Genomic DNA, 26316 nt, shown 5'->3' on the forward strand with positions numbered 1-26316 from the left:
AAAATTGAGATTCAAGCCAGGGGTGACTCAGTTTGCTAGCTAACCGGCCGGCTCCCGATGGCGAGTTGCGGATCACGCCCAAATATGGCAAACATACCATTAAACCTCATTTGCATTCATTTCCATCTCATTGAGATTGAAGTTGAATGCAACGGTCTCCCTAGAATTAACCGGCTCCCCAGTGAGATATCATGTGTTTAGTATTCCTTTCTAAAAATGTGAAGCTGGTGCAATGGCTGCTGGGAATTGAGGAGGTGAGTAGCCATTTCCATTTTCCAGCATGAAGCTCAAGGGTACTGGGGTTGCTGCTCCAGAGCTCGGGAGGGGTGGGGGACCCCTCGGAGTATTGGGCTTGGTTTAGGGCAGAAGTGTTCCAGGTCAGGGATCGCCCCTGTGTTGGGGGAGCGAGGAAGGTGGGAGGGTGAGGGTCTTTTCGTCTGGGAGGCCTTCAAGCCATCTTTAAATATTATGGATAACAGGGGCAACTACAACTGCTGCCTGCCTGTCCTCCCAAACAGTTCCAGGATAGAGCCCTGCTCTTGGTTCTATGCTGAAGGTCACTTTAACTCCCTTTGTGAGCAGCCTCTAGCTTGACAACTGAAGGCTATTGCTAATGAGGAATTTGCCTTGTTAGTTGTGAGCGTACTTCACAGCGACAGGTTGTGTTTGCTGCTTGCTCCTGCTGGTGGCTGCAGATGCCTGGAGGTTGCTGTTGCTGTTTCCTTCCTTTTCTGTAGCTGGAAAGAAGGACAATTATTTCTAAGGTACCTGGAAACTGGAAGACAGGGCTCAGGGGACGTATGAGTCTGGAAGTCAATCTGGTTTGAAGCAAGAAGGTGCTGCAAGACCTGGTGTGCGACATTGATCCCAGCTGGGGTGGCACAGTGGTTAGCGCTGCTGCCTCCCAGCGCCAGATCGCGGGTTCGATTCCGACCTTGGGTAACTGCCTGTGTGGAGTTTTTAACATTCTCCTCGTGCCTGCGTGGTTTCCTACGGGTACTCCGGTTTCCTCCCACATCCCAAAGATGTGCAGGTTAGGTAGACTGGCAGTGCTAAATTGCCCTTTAGTGTACCAATAAAAGATGTGTCGGTTAGGTTAAGGGGTTTTGGGATGGAGGTAGTGGGTTTGGGTGGAGTGCTCTTTTGGAGGCTAGGTGTAGTCTCCATGGGCCTAACAGCCTCCTCCTGCATTGTGGGGATGCTATCATTCTATGAAAAAAATTAGCAACCTGCTGCAGATGCTGAAGAAATGATTTTGCAGATTGCTGATGCTTTTATTGCTGGAGTGATTAGTACTGCATATAACTGGCATGTCACTGCGGGTTAAACATGCTGGAAGTCAAGTATGTTAAACTGCACCTTGAGTGGCAGTGGAATATGTCGATGTCAGGATTTGGTTCTATTGAGATTGGGCCGTTTGGAAAGGCTTCACAGCTGTGGCTCCTGGACGGAGAATGGCACTGGTACATGGAAAAAACAATAAATAACACATTGACAAAGAGATCATTTCCACAACAATGTTCTGGAAATGATAAAACATTCTCAAGCTTGTCTGTTGAGGAACCTGTGAGGGGTCGAACCGCGTGTTTGGTTTTAGTGTGTGAAAATGAACTGCTATAGCTTTGTATTGGTGACAATATGGAACGGTGACTTTTCCTGTTGTTTACTGGTTAGTGCGATATGTAGAATGTTACATAGTTGATTTTCAAATCTTTGTTAATGTTGACCATTTTTGCCAAGAAAATATTTTCAAGTGGCTTCTCATGGGTACACATGCCATGTCTCAGACGGTGATTACTACATCAATCAAACTTTGAAGCCTGAGCAGTTTGCCTGAACTCCAGAAGCGTCAGCACCACAGAGGCAGCAGCCAACAATCAAACACTCAAGAGATGGGCTTCAGCACTGGAGATACCCTCGCGACCAGAGGGTGGGAGTGTGGATCAGGGGAGGGCACCTGAGCACGGTCTCCCTAATGTTCCCAGCAAGGGTCTGGGGTCTAGGGGCTCCTGATGTGGTTGGGGGTAAGTGTGCAGAGCGAGGTTTTCCAGCATAACAGGCTCGGTGGATGGCACTTTCAGAGAAGGTGGGACACGTAAGGGTGGGGAGGCTTGAGGGATTTCAGGGTCACGGAGTGGAAGCTCTAACTGATTGTCGGTCTCTCTCCTTCCCCAATTTCTCACAGATATAACAATATGGCTGCTTAAGTTGGTCCCACAGAGGCTGCCCTCGCCGTGCTGGTGGCAGCCCAGGTGACCAGAAGCCGGAGACGTCAGCAGCGTGATGCAGGCTGGAGGCGGCATCCCATGTGCAGAGGCCGCCGCACACTCTGAAGACCCGACTGCCCATCAGGCCAAGGAGGAACCCAGAGAGGGACACCAACGATGGCCCAAGGTGTACAGGCATCGTTGGTCTTTCCATGAGATTACAGACAGCACATGTTGCAGGAGACTCCATCTCAACAAAGAGACAGTGTGGCACCTGGGCCATGCCCTCAAAGGCACAGCATGGAGGAGGGGGACACCTGGCCGTGAAGATTACCGCAGCTCTGAACCTCTATGCCACCAGTTCATTCCAGGGCTCGAGCGGGGACTTGTGTGGCATTTCCCAAGTTACAGCCCACACATGTATCCATGAGATCATGGATGTCCTGAATGCCCACGCATCAGGCTTTATCAACTTTGAGTTGGACCAAGCACGCCAAGATGCCCCGACTGCAGGATTCTCTGCCATCACCGAGATGCCTCAGGTCAAGTGGGCAATAGATGGCATGCCTGTCACCTTGCAGAACCAGAGCATCAGGGAGTGCCCGTCATTAACAGGGAGGGTTTCCACTCTCTGAATGTTCAACTCGTGTGCGACCACCACCTCCGGATCATGCACGTGTGTGCATGCTTCCCAGGGAATGTTCATGACAACTACATCCTGGGGCACTCGGAGATCCCCGGTGTCTTTGAGGACCACCTCAGGATGATGGGTTGGCTTTTAGGAAATAAGGCGTACCCACTGAGGCCCTAGTTGATGGTGCAAGTGCAAAGGCCAGAGACCGAGGTGGAGACCCAATATAATGAGGCCTATGTTGCCACCCGTGCTGTCATTTAGCAGTGCATCGGACTGCTCAAAATGCAGCTCTGATGCCTGGACTGCTCTGGTGGTGCACTACAGTACACACCCAGAGACTCTCCTAGGTTTTGGGGATCTGCTGTGCTCTCCACAAACTGACTCAGCAAGGGGGTGACATACTGGAGGAGGAGGGACACATGTCCTCGTCTGAGGAAGAGGAGGAGGGGATGGAGGATGAGCCTGGGGGGTCCTGCAGGAGGAGAAGAATGGAGGATGGACAGTAGCAAGGATCCGGCATGCCTAGAGGAACAGGGAGGCCCTCATCCTCGCCCAATTCTCATAGGATGAGGCTTTGACGATCAGCTCACCCCTCCCCTCCGTCAATCCCTCCTTCCTTCTAATAACCCCTCCCCAATCCCTCTTTATCCCAATCCCTCCTCCCCCCAATCCATCCACTTCCCCCAATCCTCCTCCCCCATATTTCCCTCCTTCCAACTCATTTCCATCATTCCTCCACCCTCCTTTCCTCGATCCTCCCACACCCCTTGGACAGAAAGCAATGATAATTCCAATGCCGTAGTTGGCATCATCTCCAGTGCCCATAGTCTTTGGGATTCCTCCAATTGGCTATGCATTTGCTGGAATGCCACTGACATCCCCTGCTCAATTCCACGGCTGTGTCCTAACATCTGCATCAGCTCTGGGATAACCTTGTCCAGAGGCTCGGCACCCGACTGGGACTCAGCTGAATCCTGGAGTCCAGCAGACATCCGACTGCTGACTCTCTTGGATGTTCCTGCCTCCACCTATGTATCACCAACAGTGTGGTGGTCACCAGATTGTGCCCCAGACCCTGTCCACTAATGTTGCCCACCGAGGTGTGTGACTCTGCTCAGTGGAAGGTGGTGATGACAGCTGTGATGCCTCAATGGTGGTCTCCTCGGAGGTCTCCTCCCGGGTGGTCTCTTGGGTGGCAGAGGGGGGAACAACTCCGGATGGTCCGGCCCCATCAGATGGAGATCCTGCGAGACAATGGACATGTGATCAGTGAGAGGGAAGGATCATTTTGTCTGATATGAACAACTCACTTGAGGCCATCTGGGTGAAGGGCAGTGGATCCTCACCTCTGTGGTGCAGGCCATTTTTGCTGGAGGTGACTGCTCTCTCCTCAGTCAACCCTGCGATTTCCAGGGCCTGTTCCTCTTAAGGGTGAAGACTCAAATCTCTGGTACTCCACCCCCCCATCTTGTCCCTTTCCCACTTAATATTGGGTATCTTCTCCTAATGATAATACTAATAATCTTTATTGTCACAAGTAGGCTTAAATTAACGTTGCAATGAAGTTACTGTGAAAAGCCCCTAGTTGCCACGCTCCGGCGCCTGTTTGGGTACACAGAGGGAGAATTCAGAATGTCCAATTCACCTAACAAACGTGCCTTTCAGGACTTGTGGGAGGAAACCGGAGCATCCGGAGGAAACCCTCGCAGACACAGGGAGAACGTATGGGGATAAAGAGAGGGCTTTGTGAGCGCACGTTTGATAGGCCGGTGGGTCTATAGCAGATGGCATGAGCGGGTACCGCACCTGGACATGAAGGGGTTGTGCTGGTGGGTGCCGGTGGGTTCTGAGGAGCAAGCACGAAGATTGGATGTGGAAGGGTGTGAGCTGTCAGCCAGTAATTTGTGTGGTGTGGGGGAGGGGGCAAGTGGGATTGGGAATTTGAGGAGTGGCAGGCGGACCTGATGCCAGTAGAGAGGAGGTAACTTACCCTTCCAGCTTGGTGGAGGTCATTGGTCTTCTTCTGACATTGCATGGCGGTCCTCCTGGTCACGCTCCCGCACTGACAACCGCTTCCTCCGCCTCCCAGGCAGTATTGATGGCCTTGCTGCTGGTCCTCCAACCCCCTCGTTGGAACAGGATGTCCCATCTCGGATTGACAGCGTTGAGAAGCTTGTTCAGGTCGTCATTGCCAAAGTGAGGAGCAGGTCTGAGCACTATCATGCTTGCCCGTTGGCTGGAATAAGTGCAGAGTGAGCGTCTAAAAGCAGCTCCCCTTGTTAGTGAAGCTAACGAGAAGCTGAGGCGCGTTTCTGGCGAATCAAACGGCAAGACAGCCAATACTGACGAGAAGCTCGTGGGGTCTCATTTCCATCACTAAGTGCCATTGAATACGGGCTGCGATCTCGCCACGTTGAGAAACACCCCGTCAATTGCACCCAAATTGTCACTTGGAAATCCTTCCGTTAAATTGCCGGCAGAAATGTTTCCGTTCAATCGCACTCTTTAACTCTGGCTCTGAGGTTAAGCAGTGGTTCCAGTTTCCTTTGTGAAATGCACATCATGGAATCTTTGGACCATCTATCAACAGATAAATACGCTGTGTGCATAAATGGCCAATTTTTAAAAAGTGTGTGTACTACATTTATAAAACTCTGCTGGCGCTAATAAGAGCTGAAAATTTGGACAGAAAGCAACATAAATGCCATGAAAAATGCTGCTCACCTTTTCACTGCTTCCCCTTCTCCTGCTGACTGGATTCTGTTTCTTCGCTGCTCATTGCTGGATCACTGATAATATTTCTTTTGCTTTTGACTTTATAAAACGTTCATTGGCCTAGAAACCCAGGCAAGTCTTTCTCCGCTCATGCTTGGCCACAAAGTTCAAAAAAAAGTTTGAAAAGGTAAAGCCAACAGTGAAAGATCGACATTTTGAGCATGTAAATGGAAAATGAGTGACTGGGGGACAGATAGCTGGATTGTCCCTTCAGAAGTCTGTATATGTTCTGGTGTAGTCATGTTTTGCAATATTGCACTTTTATCAAACTCCTCCACGTGTACAACAGGGTTTTACAAGCAGTCAGAAGATTGATTAGGAAGCCTAAATAAAGCCTGACGGTGTGGGCCTCTCTTCATGAAAATGTCGAGGATGCCTTCAGGTTGTCTTCTAAAAGAAAATGTGCATTTTTTATACTTTGTGCATAAATGGAAGGATATTGTTTCCAATGAGAGTTACTTTGGGGCAAATCCAAGGGAGAAGTATCACTGTGCCTTTTGCTCTCGTAACCTTAGCAGATGGTATTTGTGTTCACTTGTTAACTTGATAAAGCAGCTTGAGGGGTATTTCTCCAGGGGCTGCTAATCTCACTGGCATTGCTGCTTGGCGTTACAGTAGCTGCATTGTGCGCATGGTGAGGAATTATCGTGGCGAGTTTTTCATGTTTTATTCTGTATCAGAAAAATCGGTCAATCCGAATGAAAAAGTGCTTGCGTTTTACACTGGGATTGCATGACAGTGTCATGTTCAATAGGAAATTTTAACGTGAGTTATTTGGGTTAACCTGCTCAAATAATCAGTCCGTGATTGCTCAGGCATCCTACCAGGTACGGCCCCGTTAGGAAATTGTTAACTTAAAAAAAAAAGATCTGGAAGATTTGTTTGCTTCAATCACTCGACATCGACAACAAAGCAGTTTTCATAATTACTTTAAATATCAGCACCAAGCATGGTCCAAAAGTTAATTTGCGACATGAAATAATCGCTTGACCAATTGCAAGTTTTTTGTTTAGCAGTTGTGTTGCATTTTGAGAAAATATACCAGCTTTTTGAGGAGACTGGTGGCAGGTTGCAGATCTATGGTAGTGTTCATAAGGGGCGGAGAATGTCACAAATGGGACATGTAACATTTCTGAAACAATTCATTGATAAATGGGTGAGCTGAAATTGTGACTGTCCCGTTCAAACTGGTAACCTTATGTACTCTCAGTTGAATAATTCTGTCAAGGTTAATGAGCTCTATTATCTTAAATGTCAATTGCTTGTCGTTCTTCGCCAAGTTTGACTCTGTATTCGTAGATCTGCTGCCACCTACAGAGTTCTGGCTTGATTTACTATGCATTTACTATGCAAGCTCATTGCCACGTTGTTATGACTGTAGTAAATAATATATAGTCAAAACACAAGCTGGCAGGCAGATTAGATGGAGGTGGATTATGTGTGTCTTTCCTTGGACTGTCCTTTAAAGCCGATCCTTCAAAATAAATCTAATTAACAAAGACAAGCACAGTAAGTTTTACTGACCACCTGATTTCCCTTCCTGGCTCTCACGTTAGCTGATACTATTAACGGTTTTCTCTCTGTCAGTTTTTTACCCTTCTCCTTCATATCCTCTATCATCACCCCTCTCCTCAAAAAGGAACCTTCAACCACACTATCCTGCCTGTCCCCAACATCCCTTTCGCCTCTTCATGATGTTGTGGCCTTCCAGGTCTGTGCCCAACTTCCCCGGAACTTTATGTCTGCAGCTCTCCATCCAATCTGGTTTCTGATTCTGGCACAATATTGAAACTGCCCTTGTCAAATTCGCAAGTGACTTCCCGCGTGACTGTGGCAAAAGTGAACTACTCTTCCTCGTCCTTCTTGACTTGCCTACACCCTTTAGCGTGGTTGATCACATCATCCCCCTCCAACAACCCTCCACCACCGACTGGCTAGCTGGGACTGCACTTGCCTGATTCTGTTCTGATACCCCGGTTTCAAAGTTCTCATGCTTGTTTTTAAATCTTTCCATGGTCTAGCCTATTCCTACATTTCTAACCTCCTCCAATCCCTAACCCACCGAGATACTGGGACGCCTCTAATTCTGAACTGCACCCTGACAATAATTGCTCCACCCATGATGGAGGCTTCTTCAGCTACCTGGGTCCTAAGCTCTGGAATTCCCTCCCTAAATCACACCACCTCTCTACCTTACTTTCCTTCTTCAATGTACTCTTTAAAACCTATTTCTTTTTTTTTTTAACAAACAATTTTATTGAGGTATTTTTTGGCATTGTAAACAGTTACAGCTAACAGAAATGTGCAAACATCAACGGACAACCAACACTTCAGCCAAACCATAATGCACATACCCCCTCCTCTCCCATAGACACTACTCGCCTATTTATCCCTCCTACTCTACTCTACTCTCCGCCCCCCCCACCCCCCCCCCCCCCCACCCGCTGATGTTTACTCTCCCGCGAAGAAGTCGATGAATGGTTGCCACCTTCGGGCAAACCCCAATACGGATCCCCTCAAGGCGACTTGATTTCTTCCATACCCAGAAAACTTGACATGTCCGAAAGCCATAGTTCGGTCTTCAGGGGTTTTGAGTCCTTCCATGCCAGCAGTATTTGCCGCCGGGCTATCAGGGAATCAAAGGCCAGAACATCGGCCTCTTTCTCTCCCTGGACTCCCGGGTCTTCCGAAACCCCGAAAATTGCCACTTCTCGACTCATCACCACCCTTGTTTTCAGCACCCGGGACATGACCCCCGCAAATCCCTCCCAGTACCCCCTAAGCTTAGGGCATGCCCAAAGCATGTGAACGTGGTTCGCTGGTCCTCCCGCGCATCTAGCGCACTTGTCCTCTACCCCAAAGAATTTGCTCATCCGAGCCACCATCTCTAGAGGAGAAGGAGGAGAGGGTAGAGTCTCGGTGAACGACCTTAAACCGAATCAGGCCGAGCCCGGCACATGTTGTGGTTGAGTTTACCCTACTCCGGGCTTCCACCCACAGCCCGTCCTCCATCTCCCCGCCGAGCTCCTCCTCCCATTTGAGTTTCAGTTCCTCCATCTGGGACTCTTCCCCCCTCATGAGCACCTTGTAAATATCCGAGACTCTACCCGCTCCTCCTTCTCCTCTAGAGACTATTCTGTCCTGGATCCCTATTGGCGGGAGGCGTGGGAAGGATGGGACTTGTCTGCGTACAAAGTCCTACACCTATAAGTACCTAAAGCCATTTCCCCTTTCCAGCCCAGCTTTCTCCTCCAACTCCCTCAAACTCGCAAAGTTCCCCTCCAGAAACATCTCGCCCACCCTCCTCACCCCCGCCCGCCGCCATGTTTGAAACCCTCCATCCATGTTCCCGGGGGCGAATCGATGGTTATCACAAATTGGAGCCCAGACCAACGCACCCACCTCCCCTGCATGCTTTCTCCACTGGCTCCAAATCCGCAGGGCCGCCCCCACTACCGGGCTGGTGGAGTACCTGGCCGGCGCAAGCGGTAGGGGAGCCGTGACCAGGGCTGCCAAACTGGTGCCCCTGCACGAAGCCGCCTCCACCCGCTCCCAGATAGACCCCGTACCCACCATCCACTTCCTTATTATGGCTATGTTAGCCGCCCAGTAGTAGTTGATCAGATTCGGCAATGCCAGTCCCCCCTCGCTACGGCTCCTTTCAAGCATCGCCTTCCTCACCCGCGGGGATTTTCCCGCCCAGTCAAAGCTTTTGAAGAAGGACCGTGGGATAAAGATCGGGAGGCACTGGAAGATGAACAGGAAACAAGGGAGGATTGTCATCTTTACCTTCTGCACCCTCCTGCAAGTGACAGCGGGAGTGCATCCCATCTCCGAAACTCACTCTTCATTTGTTCCACCACTCTAGTCAAATTTAACTTATGTAACCTGCCCCAGTCTTGTGCCACCTGTATCCCCAAGTACCGGAAACTTTCCCCAACCAGCCTAAATAGCAGCTCCTTCAGTCTATTCTCCTGGCCCCTTGCCTGCACCACAAACATCTCACTCTTGGCCATATTTAATTTGAACCCTGAGAACCGGCCGAACTTCCTCAATGTTTCCAGTATATTTTCCCTCCCGGCCAGTGGGTCCGACACGTACAGGAGCAGGTCATCCGCATAGAGAGAGACCCTGTGCTCCACCCCCCTCCCTAGTCATTCCCTTCCGCCCCTTTGCAGTTCTCAGCACAATCGCCAACGGTTCTATGGCCAGCGCGAACAGCAATGGGGAGAGTGGGCACCCCTGTCAGGTCCCCCGATGTAGTCTGAAGTAATCTGATATTATCCTGTTCGTCCTAACGCTAACTTTTGGGGCCTGGTACAATAGTCTGACCCAATTAACCAGTCCCTCCCCGAACCCAATCTGTCCGAGTACCTCCCACAAATAGTCCCACTCCACCCGGTCGAAGGCCTTCTCAGAGTCCATTGCCACCACTACCTCCACCTCCTTGCCTGTCGGGGACATCATGATCACATTAAGCAATCTTCTCCAGTTGGCTGTCAGCTGCCTGCCTTTCACAAACCCTGTTTGGTCGTCCCCAATCACCTCCGGTATGCAGTCCTCAATTCTAATCGCCAGGACCTTGGCCATGAGCTTGGCGTCCACATTGATCAGGGAGATCGGCCTGTATGACCCGCAGGATTCCGGATCCTTGTCCCGCTTTAATATCAGTGAGATGGTGGCTTGAGACATCGTCGGAGGCAGGGTCCCTCTGTCCCTCGCCTCATTAAAAACCCTTGTCAGTACCGGTCCCACTTTCTCCGAGAACTTCTTGTAAAACTCAACTGGGTATCCATCCGGCTCCGGGGCTTTCCCCGACTGCATGGCCTTTAGGCCCCCCAATACCTCCTCCGCTCTAATCGGGGCCCCCAGCCCGTCCACTAGTCCCCCGCCTACTTTAAGGAAGATTAATCCGTCCAGGAACCGTTTCATCTCCTCCGGCTCCTCCGGGGCTTCTGAAGTGTAACGCTTACTATAAAAGTCCCGAAATACTTTATTCAGTCCTGACGGGTCCTCCACTCTGCTCCTCTTCCCGTCTACTTATTTCCCTGGCCGCCTCCCTCTTCCTGAGTTGCTGCACTAGCAATCTGCTGGCCTTCTCCCCATGCTCATACACCACTCCCCTTGCCTTCCTAAGTTGTTCCACGGCCCTACTCATGGATAGCACCCCCAGTTCCGCCTGCAGTCTCCGTCTCTCCCCGAGTAGGTCCTCCCCCGGGGACCCCACTTGTTCCTCGTCTTTCCGGTAAATCTCCTTAACCAATCTATCCATTTCTGCTCTGTCCGCCCTATCCCTGTGAGCCCGAATTGAGATCAGCTCCACCCTCACTACTGCCTTCAGCGCCTCCCACAGGGTCGCTGCTGAAACCTCCCCCGTATCGTTCACCTGCAAGTAATTTTGCATACACTTCCGCAGACTCTCACATATCCCCTCCTCCGACAACAATCCTAAGTCTAATCTCCATTGCGGGTGTTGGTAATTCGCCCCACCGACCTGCAGGTCCACCCAATGTGGGGCATTGTCCGAAATAGTGATTGCCGAGTATTCCGTATTCTTTACCTCCCCTACACAGTCCCTGCTCAAGATAAATAAATCAATCCTAGAGTATACTTTATGAACATGCGAGTAGAACGAGTAGCCCCTTCCCATCGGCTGTCTGGCTCTCCATGGGTCCACTGCCCCCATTTGCTCCCAACAACCCTTTCAGCTCCCTTGCCATTGCTGGGAGCCTACCCGTTCTGGGACATGACCGGTCTAGCCCCGGGTCCCCGCCCCATCATCAACTTGCATGAGTCTAGGTCTGGGATCTTCCCCAGCACTCTTTTAATAAAGTCAGCGTCATCCCAGTTCGGAGCATATATGTTCACCAGCACCACTCTCCTCCCCTCCAGCTTGCCCCTTACCATAAGGAATCTGCCCCTGCCATCTGCGATTATGCCCTCCGCCTCAAATTGAACCCGCTTATTGATCATAATTGCTACCCCCCTGGACTTAGAGTCCAAGCCCGAGTGGAAGACCTGGCTGATCCAGCCCTTCCTTAGCCTAGTCTGGTCAGACACTTTGAAATGTGTCTCCTGCAACATAATTACGTCCACCTTTAGAGCCCGCAAGTGCGTGAACACACGTGCCCTTTTAACTGGCCCATTTAGTCCTCTGACATTCCAGGTGACAGCCTGGTCGGGGGGCACCCCCCCCCCCCCACCACATTCCAGCCCAGCCCCCCCCCCGCCGGTCAGCCATAACCTTTCTTGGGCCCGCCCCCGGCCCATGCGCCGCGCCGCTCTTGGCTCGCCTCTTGGCCGCCTCCACCCCCAACCTCCTCTCCATTACCTACTTCAGACCCCTCCCACGCCAGCAGAATAATTCCCCCTCCTTCCCCCCCAGCAACATCTCCCGATAGCCCCACCCCTGCCATTCACTGGCTGTATTCACCCCCCCCACCTGACTCCCTTGACTAGCCAATCTGCTAGCCCGGTGACTCATCCCTCCGGCGCCCACTTGTCTCACTCCCATTATTTCCCCGACCTCATCTCCCCACTCCCCAGCACACCATCCCCCACACCGACCCACTGGAGCAGTCTCACTAAGATGGGAAAGATCAAACAAGCTGGAAACATCAAACAGCAGCGTGAGGCTGCTCCAGGTACAACACAGTTCCAGCTGTGTACACAGAAAAGTGTGAACCCACGTCCCTTTCTGAGCATTAATAAAATAGCAACACAGTACCCGTATATCACCCACCCGAAACAAACATAAAAACCAGAGACATAAAAAACCCCAACCAACATCTTTAATCCCCATTGCTTACCGGCCACCTTTATGTTACAATGAAGGCTCCAGCACACCCAGAGAACACGACGAAAGGTACCAGCAACAGCAGAAAAAAGAGAAAAGAAAAAAAAAAGAGCATACGAGAGGAGGATCCCCTCCCCACGTAGGCAAAAGCCGCCCAAAAATACAACGCATGGCACCTTTAAAGCAGTAAACAGTCGACCGTCAGTCCAGGCACAGTAGGCATCCCCCCAAATGATAGCTCTCGGACCCTAGCTTGCGTCCGTGGGTCCTTTTTTCGGGACCAGCCCCTGATCCCTCACGAAGTCGATTGTTTCTTCGGGCTCGGAGAAGTAGTGGTGTTGGCCCTGATGCGTGACCCAAAGACGAGCCGGGAAGAGCAGACCAAACTTCACGTGCTTTTTAAATAACACCTCCTTAACTTGTTTAAAGGCTGTTCGACGCCTGGCCACTTCCTGGCTTAGGTCCTGATAAAAGGGGCTGGTTTATCACACTGGGCTAAATCGCTGGCTTTTAAAGCAGACCAAGGCAGGCCAACAGCACGGTTCGATTCCCGTACAAGCCTCCCCAAACAGGCGCCGGAATGTGGCGACTAGGGGGCTTTTCACATTGAAGCCTACTCGTGACAATAAGCGATTTTCATTCTCATTTCATTTTCACTTTTTCATTTCATTTCATTTTCATTTCATTTCAAATGCGAAGAACACTGTTATTCCACGTGCTGCTCCTAGCGCTCTTTGCCCACTGCAACACCCGCTCCTTCTCCACAAACCTGTGGAACCTGATCACCATTGGACGGGGGGACCCCCTGGACGCATCTGCCTCGCCTGTACTCTGTGTGCCCCCTCCAGCTCCGGCGGTCGCGGAAAGGCGTCAGCCCCCATCAGCTGCATCAACAGGTCAGCCACAAACGCTGTGGCATCTGCTCCCTCAGCCCCCTCTGGGAGGCCGATGATCCTCAGATTTTGTCTACGGGCTCTATTTTCCAGCTCCTCTACTCTGTCCAGCAGTCTTCTCTGTCTCTCCTTCAACCCATCGACTTCTCGCGCAGCAATCGTCTGCGCGTCCGCCAGCTCCTCCAGCGCCTCTCGTAGCTCCTTCACTTTTTCATCCTGGGCATCCAGTCTCTGGTTCAACTGATCCACTGCCTTCTGAAGTGGGTCCAAGTTATCCCGCTTCAACGATTCAAAACTGTTTTTTATCACCTGCAGCATGTTTTCCAGGGCCTGCTGGATCGCCGGGTCCGAGGTCCGTAGATCCGCCACCTTTGCTCCCAGGTCAGCTTCCCCTGCACCTTGCCTTTGTCCTTTCCTCTCCCGTTTTCACTGCATTCTGCTCTCCCGCGGTTCCATGCAGCTCTGCCCGTTGCTCAGCACCTCCGTGGCCGTCTTTCCAGCGCTCCGCAGACCCTCAAAACCGGGGAACCAGGTCCTCAAATCCCGCCGGAGTGAGAGTCACCGAATGTGTGGCTCACTCACTCATCGCCGCCACCGGAAGTCCCAAACCTATTTCTTTCTTTTGGTCATCTAACCCAGTGTTTTTCAAACTTTTTTGTCTGCAACACATTTTTACCAGCCGGCTGATATTCGCAACCATCACTGGCCGACCTTCGCTGCCCACACTGCCTGAACTTCGCGGCACACCTTTTTCACTTACCTTTAATGCGACACGTGAGCCTGCTTGTTTTGTTATTCAATGTTACATTTCTGCTAAAGACGTCAGCTGATGATTTAAGTTCTCACTTCATCCATTGCAAAAAATCATGAAGTTTGCCCTTGAACCCGCCATGTTTAGTCTTCAGATGTCTTTGAAGTTTTGAGGGTATTAAACTTTCATTTGCCAATGCTTCCCTGCATACAACACACATGGGCTTTGCATCCTGATTTGCAGTGGCACAATTAATAACCCACACCTCAAGTAATCATCTTTATGCTACTTTGTTCCTGATTTCTGCTTCTTCTTCATGGGCTGTTTACCAGAGACCCTGGAGCTCACACCAGCACTGCTGGCAGCTACAAAATGGCGGAATCTCTCTCGCTCCCAGAACATGTGACATTAGTGTGACCCTGCTCTCTGCTGTCGCTCCAGGCAGGAAGACTCCAGCGATTTAAAAATCTGGGTCAGCATGTTGACATCAGGAGGAGGCGTTCTGCCCTGCTGGGCTCTGGGCCTGCACACTGCTGAGGGGCACCCATACGCGGATGCGCTGGCATTCTGAAAGCCAGTCGCGGCCGGCATTTGTAAAAGCCGTTCAGGGCAGCACGGTGGCGCAGTGGTTAGCGCTGCTGCCTCACGGCACCGAGGTTCCAGGTTCGATCCCGGCTCTGGGTCACTGTCCGTGTGGCGTTTGCACATTCTCCCCGTGTTTGCATGGGTTTCGCCCCCACAACCCAAAAGATGTGCATAGGTTAATTGGCCACAGTAAATTACCCCTTAATTGGAAAAAATGAATTGGATAATCTAAATTTTAAAAAAAATAAAAGCCGTTTGTGCCATTGGGCACTACTTCCTGTGGTCGGGAACGCTGCGACGCATGGCCATCGACCCTCCCAACACCCGCCCACGACCCACCCGCAGGTTGCGACACTGGGTTTGAAAATGACTGACCTACCCTAATATCTCCTTGTGCAGCTCAGAGTCTTACTTATATAGAAGCTGTTGTTGTAAATGGGTGTGTGCAATGCTTCTCATTTATACAATGACGTTTATTTGTATGTGAGTGCCATGTATAGTGGAATGATTTGACCAGACAACCCACTGATCTAAGCATTGACTTTCCAATGTTGGAAATTGGAAGCTATAAGAGTCTTGTCTGTTCTTTTTCCCCCCAGTTATCAAGAAGCTACACCTAGTATCTGACCACACACAGGAGTGGTGGGAGATCTTGACTGGACGGTCGAATAGCTTATTAGCCAAGTGGGAGACCGAATGGGCTAGAGTGAAGACACTATTAAGGTCAGTGTTTGCGCTTAGCCTTTTTAAGACATGCTCAAGAACTTAGGAATGTATTAGATTGACCTTTCTATGTTCCAGGGCATTACTGAGAATTACTTTCAAAAGTTTCATTCTGCTCTCAGCTTGGTGTTGGTCTTCCAATAATCCAGTTTGGAAACTTTGTCAGGAATCACCTCCATACTTGGTTGTATCTCAAGTCTGCACGTTCTGCGATGTATAGGGTGATTATCATTCTTATACTGCATAATGAGGTGATTAGAATTGTGTTTGCCTTAATCAATTAAAAATTTCTTTCAATAGTCATTTCAACTTAAAGCAGGTTTGTGACTCTTTTGGAGAAAAGAAAGCAGTGTAGTTAAAGTTTTTTAAAAAAAGCAATCTAAAATCACCAGAAGTTCGGTCAATGGAATCAGCGGGCAGAATTTTTCAGCTAGTTGGGTTTCCGAAAACGGCTATGGGGAACCTACCCACAATCCTGCTGGCAGCCCCACAGCCTGTTAACTCTGTGCACTGGGATTCCGCTGGAGTTCAGTCTTTCTGACCTAATCTGGGGAGGAAGCCCTGCCTTAGATAGTTGCCGAACAATCAGGTTGACTGGCAGATCTCTATTCCCAGCAGCCCCACCAGGACATGTGGCCACTACTGGGACTGCATGTAGTCCCAAAGAGGAAAAGCAAGAGTTTGATTGGACGGTGAGAACTGTGGGTCCCTTGGCAGGGTTAGAGCCAGGGCAGGAGGCCCGGGGGTAGGGGAGGGGGTGTGGTGGTGCAATTTTGTTTTCATGTTGCTAACTTTTCTCACTGGCTGTTGTGTGGCACTGTATCAAATGCCTTTTGAAAGTCCATGTACACCACATCAACAGCATTGCCCTCGTCGACCCTTTTTGTTACCTCATCAAACAACTCCAGCAAATTAGTTAAACATGATTTCCCCTTCAGGAATCCATGCTGGTTCTTCCTAACCAACCCAGATTTTTCCATATGACTACTAATTCTATCCTGAATAACTGTTTTTGGAAGCTTCCCAACACTCAAGTTAAACTCTGGTCTATAATTGCTGGGCTTGTCATTACGACCTTTTTTGAATAAGGACGTGTAATGTCTGCAATTCTCTAGTCCTCTGGTACCTCCCCTGAGTCTAGAGAAGACTGGAAGATTATGGCTACCCCCTTGTGCAAATTACACTCTAACTTCTTTCAATATCCTTGGATGCATCTCATCCAATCCTGTCAACTTCAAGTACAGTCTATCCAACACTTCCTCCTTGTCAATTTTGAACCCTTTTAGTGATAAAGTTTCCTCCTCTTTCACCATGGCCTGGGGAGCATCTACCTAATTGGTAAAGGCAGATAAAAAGTATTCATTTCACAGCTCAGCCATGTTCCTTACCTCTATGTGTATATTCCCTTTTAGCTCCCTAATTGGCCCGACTCGTCCTTTAGTCACCTTTTTACTATTTATATGCCTATTGAAGACGTTGGGACTCCCCATTTTGTTGGTGACCAATCTTCTCTCATCCCTCTTTGTTTCTCGAATGTGCTTTATCACCTCCCCTCTGAACCAGGGGAAACATCCTTTCTGCAAGTACGCCCATTGAGCCCTGTGAGGATATTGTATTCTTCAACTAGATCACCTCTATTTCTCATAAACCTGAGAGAATATAGATCCAGTCCCCTCAATATTTCTTCATAGGTCAATCTTGCCATCCCAGGTATCAGACTGGTGAATCTTTGTTGAATTCCCTCTATGGCAAATATATCCTTCCTAAGGTAAGGTGGCTAAAACTGCACACAATACTCCAGGTGCGACCTCAATAAGGCTCTAAACAATTGCAGCAAGACAACTTTACTCCTGTACTCAAAGCTTCTCGCAATAAAGGCCAACATACCATTTGCCTTCCTAATTGCTGGCATGTTACATTAACTAAGAGCAGGAGTAGCCAATTCAGCCCCTCCAGCCTGCCCCACCATTGCTGCTCTCACCTCAGTCTCATCTCCACCTTCCTGCCCAATCCCCAGAACCCTTCATTCTAATTAAAAAACTATCTATCTTCTCCTTAAATTTGTTTAGTGTTCGGCACTCTGGGGGAGAGAATTCCACAGATTCACAAACCTTTGAGTGATGCAATTCCTCTTAATTTCTGTTTTAAATCTGCCACCCCTTAGCCGAAAACTATGGCCTCTTGGTCTAGAATGTCCAACAAGGAGAAACATCCGTGCTGTGTCTACCCTGCCAATCCCCTTTAGTACCTTATATACCTCAATTAGGTCTCCTCTCATTCTTCTAAACTCCAGTGAGTATAGGCCTTAGATGTTCGAATTTTTTTCATAACACAAGTCCTTCAGCCCTGGAATCAGTCCAGTGAACCTTCGCTGAACCGCCTGTTTGCGTTTGTTTTCAGTGACTTATGAACATCAACTGTTCCCAATCTCTCAGCATTTATGAAACATCCTGAATTTCTGTTTTCCACTAAAGTGGATAACTTCACATTTTTCCACATTATAATCCATCTACCATGTTCCTACCCACTCGTTCCGCCTGGCATGAACTGCATCTCGCCCTCACTAGGCGAGATCCAGATCTGAATATTCAAATGAGTCGAATGGCTCCGGACACCGGATTCATCTGGTGCCTGGAACTTAACAGCCACACCTGGTATACCTCGCCAGGGCATCTTTTAGTACTGGTCCACACAAATGTGTAATCGCACCTCAGGGAGGTCTCGCAGGCCTTTGGATGGTGCCCTGGCACTCCCCCTGACACCTGGACACCTTGGCAGGGCCACCCTAGAAGTCCTAACCTGGAAAAGGGGCACTGCCAGGGTGCTAGTGTGGCAGTGCCAAGGTACCGGGGTGCCAGGTTGGCACTGCCAGGGGTCAGGCCTGCAGGGTTCTTTGCCACTAGGAGGAGGTCTATCGCTCTAATTATATTGTCTTTTACAACCATTGTATTCCTGTGAACTCACCCCGCTTGAATGACTTCCTGTACCATTGTGCCATGGTCAGTGGAACATCTACCCTGATTTTATCCATACAGACTGCAAGAACATCAAATCTGTTGGACAATTGCAAGGGCTGAGGCTCCTCCACTCCTACCTTCTCGATCCGAATACCTGCTTCACTCGTACACACACCTTCCAGTCACTGGCCATTGACCAAATCTAACACCCTGTCCTAAGGGGTGTGACTGCCTCCTGGAACACAGTGTCCAAGTAAATTTCCCCTCCCTGATGTGGCGCAGTGTTTGCAGTTTAGTCTTAAGCTCAGTGACCCTGAGGCAAAGTTCTACCAACCACAGATACCTACACAGGTGTCCACGAGCGCCCACACCTACAACCGCCACACTTCACCTGTGGTCATTCTCGTCTTTAATTAGATAACTATTATAACGATTAAATTTTCATGATTACATTTTAATTCATGTCACTTAGTCCTGCCTGTGCTTATATTATTATTATTCCAATAAATGTTCTACTTGCCCAACTGAGATTCCCTAGTTAAGATAAATAGGAAATTAGTAAACCTTATCTACTACTATTAATACCTTACAATTACTAAAATTATTTGAGTTTTGAAAAATAAATGAGAAACATACGTACCAACCAATCAACTGCCTGTTTTCGTATGGTGTTACCCTTTGATTTCCCTCAGAACGTGGTCAGTCCGTTCTGGATTCACGGATCGAACTGGAGTGGACTTTAAAAAAAATTCAATTAATATTTTTCAATTTTAACAATTATTACAAAAAAAAATTAAGTTTTACAAATCCACAAAGACAACTCATCAGGAAAAAAGACTAAAAAGAATACAAACCATCCACAATCCATACCCCCCCCCCCCCCCCCTTGCCAACCCTCCGTCCCCCAGCAACCGATGGTGAGTAGTTCCTTAAAATATGCAATGAAAGGCAGATTCGGTAGAATCCCTCGACTGATCGTGACCTCCTCCAGGTACAGAAACTCCATTAGGTCCCCTAACCATGCCGAGGCGCTGGGTGGGTTGGAGACCTCCATCCCAGTAGAAGTCGCCTCCGGGCAATCAACAAGGCAAAAGTGAGAACATCGGCCTCCGCCCCTGTCTGCAGCCCGGCAGGTCCGACACCCCAAAATATGGAAACCAGAGGATAGGGCTCCATTTCGACATGTGAACCATTGACATTGGCCTAAAGAAGGAGACCCAAAAGCTCACAGGTTTGGGACAGGACCAGAACATGTGGTGTGATAGGCCGTGCCCCCGTAACATTGCTCACACCTATCATCCACCTCCAGGAAAAAGCTACTAAACACTACTTTGAGCTGGATCAGGCCCATTTCACCTTCCACACCTGGTCATCTACTATGGGCTCCAGCACCTCCTCCCACCTCGATTTCACCCCATCCACCGGGCCCACTTCCTCTGACAGGAGCCACCCATAGATGCCAAATGTGCTACCCTCCTCCGACCCCGCAAGTGGAAGGATCCTTTCCATAAGAGACGTTGGTGGTGCATCGGGGAAGGTCGGGAAGGACTTCCGTACAATATTCCGAACCTGGAGATATCGAAACAAATTCGCTCCATAAGCCTGTATTTCACTGTCAATTCCTCCAAGCTGGCAATCGCCCTTCCAGAAACAAGTCCGCTAATCTCTTTAGTCCTTTCCTTCTCCATTCCCCAAACAAGGCGTCTAGCTTCACCGGCTCAAACAGGTAGTTGGTACAAATAGGGGCCAACTTCGACAGAGACCCGAGATTAAAATGTTGCCTGAACTGCCTCCATATCCTCAAGGTCGATATGACCATTCGACTCATAGAATATTTTGTTGGCAAAATGGGAGCGAAGCCGTCACTAGTGAGCCCAACCCAGACCCCTTACAAGACCTCACCTCAACCTGCACCCAGACTTGACAGCTCTTTTACATGCTGCTATCTGTCTCTGGGTCCTCCTCTCTCCAATTCTTTTAGGTGCTGTTGTCTGTCTCTAGGTCCTCCTCGCTCCCGATCGTTTGGGTGATACTGCTTGTTTCTGGGTCCTTCTCTCTCCCTCTCATTTAGATGCTGCTGTCTGTCCCTGGGACCTCCTCTCTCCCTCTCATTTAGATGCTGCTGTCTGTCCCTGGGTCCTCCTCTCTCCTGCTCTTTTATATGCTGGATCGGATTGGATTGGTGTTGTTCATTGTCATGTGTACTGAGGTACAGTGAAAATTATTGTTCTGCTTACAGTTCAGACAGATCATTCCACACATGAAAAGAAATACACAGGGAAAACATAAATGTACAATGTAAATACATAGACACAGGCATCGGGTGAAGCATACAGGAGTGTAGTACTATTCAGTAGAGAAGATGTGTGAAGAGATCAGGGGCGTCATTCTCCGCCGGCGGGAGTCTCCGTTCTGCCGGCACCGGGGGGATTCCCGAAGGCGTGGGGCTGCCCCACAATGGGAAACCCCATTGACCGGCCGCTGTTACGGAGACTCCCGCCGGCCGGTCGACGCATAAATGTGGCGGGGCGGGTAGGAGAATTTCGCCCCAGATTAGGGTCCATAAGACGTTTTTTTAGGAGTCTAGTAACAGCGATGAAGAAGATGTTTTTGAATCTACCAGTGCGTGGTCTCAGACATTTGTATCTCCTGCCTGATGGAAGAAGCTGGAAGAATGAGTAAGCCGGGTGGATGGGTTTTTGATTATGCTGCCCGCTTTCCCCAGGCAGCGGGAGGTGTAGACAGAGTCAATGGATGGAAGGCAGGATTGTGTGATAGACTGGGCTGTGTTCATGACTCTCTGTAGTTTCTTTCGGTCTTGGGCCGAGCAGTTGCCATACCAAGCTGTGATGCAGCCCGATAGGATGCTTTCTCTGGTGCATCTGTAAAAGTTGGTAAGAGTCAATGTGGACATGCCAAATTTCCTTAGTTTCCTGAGGAAATATAGGCACTGTTGTGCTTTTTTGGTTGCAGCGTCGACGTGGGTGGACCAGGACAGGTTATTGGTGATGTGCACACCTAGGAATTTGAAGCTGTCAATCATCTCCACCTTGGCATTGATGCTGACAGGGGTGCATACGGTACTTTGCTTCCTGATGTCAATGACCCGCTCTTTAGTTTTGCTGACATTGAGGGAAAGATTGTTGTCTTTGCACCACTCCACTAGGTTCTCTATTTCCCTCCTGTACTCTGACTCATTATTGTTCGAGATCCAACCCACTACGGTTGTGTCATCAGCAAACATGTAGATGGAGTTGGAGCCAAATTTTGCAAAGCAGTATAGTATAGGGAGTATAGTAGGGGGCTAAGTACGCAGCCTTGCGGGGCCCCAGTATTGAGGACTATTGTGGAGGAGGTGTTGTTATTTATCCTTACTGGCTTTTCACAGTAACTTCATTGCAGTGTAAGCCTACTTGTGACAATAAAGATTATTATTATTACTGCTTGTAGTCTATGGGTCAGAAAGCCAAGTGTCCAGTTGCAGAGTGAGGAGCCAAGTCCTAGGGTTTGGAGCTTTGATACTGGGATTATGGTGTTGAAGGTGGAGTTATAGTCAATGAATATGAGTCTGACATAGGAGTCCTTGCTGCTGTCTGTCCCTGGGTCCTCCTCTCTCCCATTCTTTTAGATGCTGCTTTCTGTCCCTGGGTCCTGCTCTCTCCCATTCTTTTAGATGCTTCTGTCTGTCTCCGGGTCCTCACCTCTCCTGCTTTTTTAGGTGCTGTTGTCCACCTCCAGGTCCTCTTCCCTCTCTGCTGCTCTTTTAGGATCAAATCACTCATGTTAAAATAGAAAGGCAAATGGTGATTTGGGTGAGACAGTGCTATGATCAAAATAGCTAAAATATTATTTGTATCTTGTGAAATAATCCTAAGTCTGAATCATATGTAACTGTGATATGAACTAATGTATAAGTGATATTACATGCTGGAAACCTATTGCGCATGAGCAGCACAGTTGCGGCATGGGTCAGAACTAAAAATTATCCTGACATCGGTCCCTGACCCCGCTTTGAGGAAGAGAGGGGGGTACGGAAAGTGTCCAACATCGCCATAGTTTGCTGACAGGTGTGCCGCTGGCCGGGGGGTGGGGGGCTTCTGCCAGGGCCGGGGAGAGTAGTGGAGGGTTGCCAGGAGGTGGACTGTGGGGTCGGGGTGGATGGGCACAGACCCCAGCAGTGCCACTTGGAACGGTGGTCACTGCTGGGAATGCTGGATCAGCATCAGGGTTGGTGCCCTGGAACCAAGAAAGTAGAGCTACTGAGGCCGGTAAGACAGATCCTGTGGGGGTGTTAGAGGGAGAACAGAGTGCCTTTGGCGAGGGTGAGGCCTTGTTTCTGTTGAGTCAGTCCTTGCTATTGGGCAGTCCCCTCCTGTGGTACTTGATCAGGAAAGATTCTCCCACCTACCTCCTCCCCCCCCCCCAGGGAAACCACTAGTTTTTACTAGTTTCCCAACGGCAGAGGGTGCCCCCACAGCTGGTAGAATGCTAGCAATGGTGGGAAGAGACTTATAAGTGGCTCTTAGTTGGGCACCTAAGAGTTTCAATTGACCTCTGGACTGGATGGTTACCCTCAAACTCCTCAGCCAATGAGAGAATTGCGTGGTGTGAGGAAGGTGACAGACACTCCAGCCCCACCTTTCCTTCCAATTCTCTGTCCCCCCATCACCTCCAAAACCACTATCCAGGACCACGTTAAGTTCTTTCCTCTAAGGAAAGCTCATCAGTTCCAAATCAGTTGAGTATAATTGTCTTTGAAGATTTAAAAAAGTATTTTATTACAAACATGTATCAAAACAGGTTACAGCAAATTAACACCCCGGGAAACATTTTTCCCAACAATCAACTATACAGTCTGTACATATTTTTCCCCTTTCTCGCCAACCCCCCCCCCCCCCCCCCCCCCCCCCCCCCCCAAACCCACTGCGACGAACAGCTCCTCAAACACGGTCACAAACATCCCCCATCTTTTCTCAACCCTCCCCTGCTGAGCCACTTAACTCATACTTTATCTTCTCTAACCGCAGGAAGTCGTACAAGTCACCCAACCAAGCCGCTACCCCCGGTGGTGATGCCGACCGCCACTCCAGCAAAATCCGTCGCCGTGCAATCACAGAGACGAAGGCCACATCGGCCTTCCTCCTCTCCATGAGCTCCGGCTTAACGGAAACCCCAAATATCGCCACCAAAGGGTCCGGGTCCACCTCCTCCTCCACTACCCTGGCTAAGACCGCAAGCACTCCCGCCCAGAATCTTCCCAATTTTTCGCAACCCCAAAACATGTGCGCATGATTCACTGGCCCCCGCCCACAGCTCGGCTCATCGGAGAGGGAGCAGTCTCACAAAAGTGGCCAAATAGAAATTATAGCACATGATCCAGCACAAGATCCCCCAGCTCTTGAACATTTTCAACATCAAATATCAATTTAATTTCTGCCTACTTTGAACCCAAAAGCTGTGCACTCACTTGTATCAGACTGTTATCGTTCAGCAATTTCAACTTTGAAAATTACCATCTCACCCTGACTGGCCCATTAGCAAGCTCCTCAAGGGGCATAAATGGAGGCAAGGGAGTTTCCCATTTGCTCTCCTCCCGCGCTCGCTTTGAAAATTGCGTTGCATTCCAGAAGCGGTGAGATCAAGTCCTATCTTCAGGAATGAAATTTTCACATTGCTCCGGCACCCTTTCCCAACCCCACTGGCAAAACCTTGATTTGATGGCCCAGCGGAAATAGTAATGCGTTCAAGTTCTGCAATTGGACTTGTCTTGGTCATGCATTCAATTAAGTTGTGTTAGCCTGTTGTCAGATGATTCCTTCATTCAGTATTTATGAATTGCTATTTGTTGGAATTAATGAATGAAAGCTATGTCTTCTGCTTTCTTTCTTTCAGGATCTGCAGGGGGGGTTCAAATTCCACCGGGTCGCAGATCACAGGTAGGCCCAAGTCTCAGGTAGTGATTTTATTAATAGTTGTTTGAGAGAAGGTGATCCAGTCAGTAGCCGGCTAAGACCCTCTCTGATTGACTGCTGAGACTTCCCCTATGACTTGACCATTTTGAAACTTGAGGTGAGTGGTTGGTGTTCATAGACAACGGCTGCAAGGCCACTTAATTTTAAATCAGTGGCTTCTTAACGATTGAAGGCTAGAGAGAATTTACTGTGTGTGGATTCTTACATAATGGTGCACCTTTAGAGAGAAAGCCACTTGTGTATTTGCTGTTTTATATATCAAGGAGCACAGTGAAATATATAGCTCCATGTTTTTAGTTCCATCCACCCAGAACACCGCTGTTGCTTTCAAAGCCTCAGCCAAAGTGCTAATTCAGCCTAAAAAAAGAATTTACAGTATAGGCGATATATTCCAGCAGCTGGTGTAAAGAATAAGGGTTCTCTACTATGATCACTGGGCAGCACTATGGCGTACCTAGATATTGGCTTGGATAAGGTGCACTGCGGGTGATTGTGAGGCCTATTTATGGAGTCACTGGTACTGCTGGAGCTGAGGGAATATTGCGTGGGATCACTCAAAGCGCATAATTCAGTCTTAAACATCTTGGCCAGAATTTCCCGAATGAAGTTTGGGCGCAAGCCTAACCCGGAAGCACGTTAAATCACACAAAAAGACATTGGGTCCCGATGTTATCGTGTCTGTGTGCTGTATTTCGGTGGGGCGGGGGGGGGGGGGGGGGGGTGAATCGGAAGCCCACCCGCCAACAATCAAGAAGCCAATTTAAAATAATTAAACACCACTTGACTAGGATTTTACATTGCCCGTTTGCCTCAGGCAAGGCAGCCTTTATGTTTAAGATGCAACCTCAATCCTGAGAGGTGGGAGGAATGAGGAAGGCGTGTTTGGGGACTGAGGTCTGTGTATGATTGTGCTGCCTAGTCACTTTTGACTAGTTTTAATGGTCTGCAGCTCCCTGAGATAGCGCTACAGAGCCTGTCCCCCTGAGGGGCACATTGGAAGCGCCAGCCCACACCGTCCCTTTTCTAGGTACCTGCCCTCTTCCCGACCCTCCTCAGCAGAGCTCTGCCTTTCACAGAGCACGTTTGACGTTGAATGGCCAGTGACTGCGGTGGCACAGTGCCACAGTGGTTAGCACTGCTGCCTCACAGCGCCTGATACCTGAGTTCGATTCTGACCTCAGGTGATTGTCTTAGTGGAGTTTGCACATTCTCCCCGTCTGCGTGGGTTTCCTCCGGGTGCTCCAGTTTCCTCCCAGAGTCCAAAGATGTGCAGGTTAGGTGGCCATGATAAATTTCCACTAGGTGGGTTATGGGGATAGGGCAGGGGATTGGGTCTAGTTAGGATGCTCTTTCAGAGGATCGGTGCAGACTCAATGGGCCAAATGGCCTCCTGCACTGTAGGGATTCCTTTTTTTTTTCTAAATTTAGTGTACCCAATTATTTTTTCCAATTAAGGGGCAATTTATCATGGCCAATCCACCTATCCTGCACATCTTTTGGGTTGTGGGGGCGAAACCCACGCAGGCACGGGGCGAATGTGCAAACTCCACACGGACAGTGACCCAGGGCCGGGATTTGAACCCGGGTCCTCAGCGCCGTAGGCAACAATGCTAACCACTGTGCCACTGTGCTGCCCAACTGTAGGGATTCCTGATTGTTCTCCGGGGTCGACTATGGCCGGGAATGCATTTGATGCCCTCTTCCAGGCCCTCCACGTCTACCTGCCTGATGGGTGGAAAATTCAGATCCTTGTAGTTATTATATAAAGTTTCCATTTCTTCAGTCAATTAAGAGTTATTCCTTTATGTTTCTGATACAGAAGATTGACAGAAAATTTTCCAAATACATTAACAACGTCGAAAGTAGCGTACTTCAAGAGAAAATATGCAGAAGAAGAAGATTTACATAAAGTTTACAATGGGTACTTTCCAAAAGTAAGCACTTCTTGACATAAAAAAAAAATTAAAGCAATACACACCCTGGGTTTGGACACTTTTGCATTGTTATGTTAAACACCTGAGCG

General features: G+C 49.2%; 1 protein-coding gene across 1 annotated transcript in view; it reads left to right on the top strand.

The window, feature by feature from the left end:
- LOC140407572 (SERTA domain-containing protein 4-like) overlaps window positions 1-26316 on the top strand; it is a 55022-nt gene that overhangs the window by 23298 nt on the left and 5408 nt on the right. Inside the window, exons 3-4 of the mRNA XM_072494955.1 lie at window positions 24214-24257; window positions 26113-26227. Of these exons, the coding sequence (XP_072351056.1) occupies window positions 24214-24257; window positions 26113-26227 (159 nt within the window). The remainder of the gene's footprint in view (window positions 1-24213; window positions 24258-26112; window positions 26228-26316) is intronic.

This window comes from Scyliorhinus torazame, chromosome 2 (assembly GCF_047496885.1).
Source record: "Scyliorhinus torazame isolate Kashiwa2021f chromosome 2, sScyTor2.1, whole genome shotgun sequence".
Lineage (NCBI taxonomy): Eukaryota > Metazoa > Chordata > Chondrichthyes > Carcharhiniformes > Scyliorhinidae > Scyliorhinus > Scyliorhinus torazame.